Source organism: Corythoichthys intestinalis, chromosome 13 (genome assembly GCF_030265065.1).
Source record: "Corythoichthys intestinalis isolate RoL2023-P3 chromosome 13, ASM3026506v1, whole genome shotgun sequence".
In the NCBI taxonomy this organism is placed as follows: domain Eukaryota; kingdom Metazoa; phylum Chordata; class Actinopteri; order Syngnathiformes; family Syngnathidae; genus Corythoichthys; species Corythoichthys intestinalis.
Genome location: NC_080407.1, coordinates 24,535,580 through 24,538,409, shown reverse-complemented (window position 1 = coordinate 24,538,409; position 2,830 = coordinate 24,535,580). Strand labels below are relative to the sequence as shown.

Genomic DNA, 2,830 nt, shown 5'->3' with positions numbered 1-2,830 from the left:
TCTGATTATTTTATTTTATTTTATTTTTTGTAATATAAAATAAAAAATAATAATATAATTTTCAAGTCTGATTGTTTTCTAATTCATTTGTTTGACACGCTTACATAAAATCTAAACTCTACTGCGGTTAAAATGAAAATTTTTATTGGGTTTCTCACACAATCATCAACATGTTATAGCAATAGGGGGAAGAAGATTGTGATCTATTGTGTGTATCTTTCAGGTGTCCAGACAACATCCGGGCCCCTCATGATGACTGTGGGTACCCAAACCTGCGTTGTTCACTCAGAGCTGAATGTTACCATCGACAGCTGGGACTCAGATGAAGAAATGTTGGTGTGCGAGGCTGATTCTGAGTATGACCTACCCACCGCACCTTCTGACTGCGAGTCCAGCGAGTCCGATTGTCCTGATATGGCTGTGGCCGACCCTGCGCCAGTTCCCAGCCTGGTATATCTAATCTACTGGGTCGCCCTCATTCAGCTCATTAGCCAGTGGGTCAGTTGTCCTGCGTGTGCCTGCAAGAAGGTCAACTGGGTCCCTTCTGCGGTCGGTACCATGTTGGTGCTGGCCTTGAAGTGTGCTGAGCCTGGATGTGGTCACACCGGAACATGGAACTCCCAACCATATGTCGGCAGAATTGCTGCTGGAAACATATTTCTTTCTGCAGCCATTTTATTTGCTGGTGCAACTGTGGGCAAAGTTCTGCGTGTGTTATCTCACATGGGTGTAGCTGTTTACTCCACTCGGTCGTACTTTCGCCATCAAGAACGCTACCTTCACCAAGCCATCAAAAGCGTGTGGCGAGAGCGGCAAATCTGGCTGTTGAGCCATCTACAAGCTGAGGGAGAGGAAATTGTTTGTGGTGGCGACGGATGAGCTGACTCACCCGGTCACAGTGAAAAATACGGGACTTACACGATGATGGAACTGCGGAAGCTAACCATCTTGGATGTGCAGATTGTGCAGGTAAATTAAACTTGTGAACAAAAGATGTTCGATATAAGCCTAATTCTTTATATATCATACTGTATGTTGCTTTGTTTTTTCCCAAATGTCAGAGTAACGAGGTAGGAGGTAGCTACCACATGGAGCCCGAAGGACTGGTTCGGTCACTGCGTGTGCTCGAGGAGTTTGTGCGTGTGGGAACTCTGGTGACAGATCGACATGTGACTGTCAACAAGCTCGTCCGAGAACAGTTCCCACACATTGAGCATCTTTTTGACATCTGGCATATTGGCAAAGGTAATAAGATTCATTATCACAGCTTTGTTTATAGCATATTTTACACACCTACATAATTGTCTTTCCAAGGTTTGAAGAAAAAGTTGCAGAACCTCTCTAAGCTGCATGGATGTGAAGCCCTAAAACCCTGGATTGGCAGTATCATCAACCATTTATATTGGTCCGTGGCGTCAACGCGACCTGGGGACCCCAGACTCGTCCTCGACAAGTGGGAGTCAGTACTGAGCCATGTTCAGAATGATCACTCGGGCTTCAAAGGCAGTTTCCCCAGGTGCAGCCATGGTCCTTTGGAAGGTCGGGAACGGAAAAAGCCTTGGCTCACGCCTCGTAAGTTTGCATTCCATTACAATAAGCACACTTATACTATTTCGCAAAATGCTTCTCTGTTCAAGTACAAATTTGATTCTGTCTGGTATTTTGCAGACACCAAGTTGACCAATGAGCTGGAGAAGCTGATCTGTGGCTCCAAACTGTTGGCTGACATTCGCCGGCTGTCTCCAGTCTACCAGACTTCCCACCTGGAAGCCTTCCACAGTCTGGTGAACCATTTTACACCCAAAATGTTCGCCTTTTCTTACGAGGGGATGCTCAGCAGGTATTATTGTAACCATTTTCTGCTGATTTATCCAGTATATTATCTCATGTCTTTGTTTTTTGTTGTCCCAATCACAATCTGATCGATTAAAAGACATTTTCAATATGAATATTAATATGGAAATACTATTCCATCCATGTTTTTTTTTTTTTTTTTTAGGACGATTGTGGCTGCTCTTCACTTCAATGAAAACGCCCATCGAGCCCACAGCTTAACCCGAGACGGAGTGGGGATTTATAGCATCCACTTTCCAAAATCAAAACAAGGCGGCCATGTTGTGCGCAAAGTTTTGTAGAACCCTACATTTGGTAAGTACGCATTACTAATCCTGTCAATTGAACCCATTGGTGTAAATTATTGAGTGTCATCGTAATGTACAAACCTTTGGACACTTTATTACTGGATACAGTGTCAAGTGTTCACTGTATTTTTAGAATCTGTCCCATTTTTGCTTGATATTTGCAAGATAAATGGAATGGATTTCATGTGGAATTATCTCTGTGCATTTGTCAGTACCGTTTGCTTCCCTTGTTATCAGATTATGTTAGCGAGCTGATGTCGGCGGTGGAGAGGCTTGTGCAGGACGCGAGTGATGTAGAGCCGGATGAATTGGAGGCGATACCGGCTGTGCCCGAGGCCGGGAGGTTATCCCTCAGCAGCAGCTTTCAGCGACCTGACAAAGAACAGGCGGTCCGGGATCATGTCACACGTTTTAATGTGCCATGATTGAACCTTTAATTTTGTATAATTGTGTTCCCCAGTTCTTTCGTTGTCATCTTTTGAAAATGTGAGCTAGTTTTTTGAATTTATAAGGTATCATCGGTTCGAGCCCTGTGTAAATATGTTGGTATATATAAAATATAATGGCACACTTAAATTCCGGTGAATAAAACCATTTTGTGTTTTTTTCCAAATCATTGTCTTGAGCTTGATACAGTAGCAATTGTTTTTTACTTGTATCAGCATGTCAGAAATAAGTATCTTATAACG

At 43.3% G+C, this 2,830-nt stretch overlaps 1 protein-coding gene across 1 annotated transcript; it reads left to right on the top strand.

Annotated features, from left to right (window-relative positions):
- Positions 1-529: 529 nt before the first annotated feature.
- Positions 530-2,135, top strand: LOC130927983 (uncharacterized). The gene is made up of 5 exons (XM_057854146.1): positions 530-969; positions 1,062-1,245; positions 1,315-1,572; positions 1,669-1,840; positions 2,000-2,135. The coding sequence occupies exons 1-5, from the start codon at positions 922-924 to the stop codon at positions 2,133-2,135; spliced, it is 798 nt and encodes a 265-aa protein (XP_057710129.1). The 5' UTR covers positions 530-921.
- The last annotated feature ends 695 nt before the right edge of the window (positions 2,136-2,830 follow it).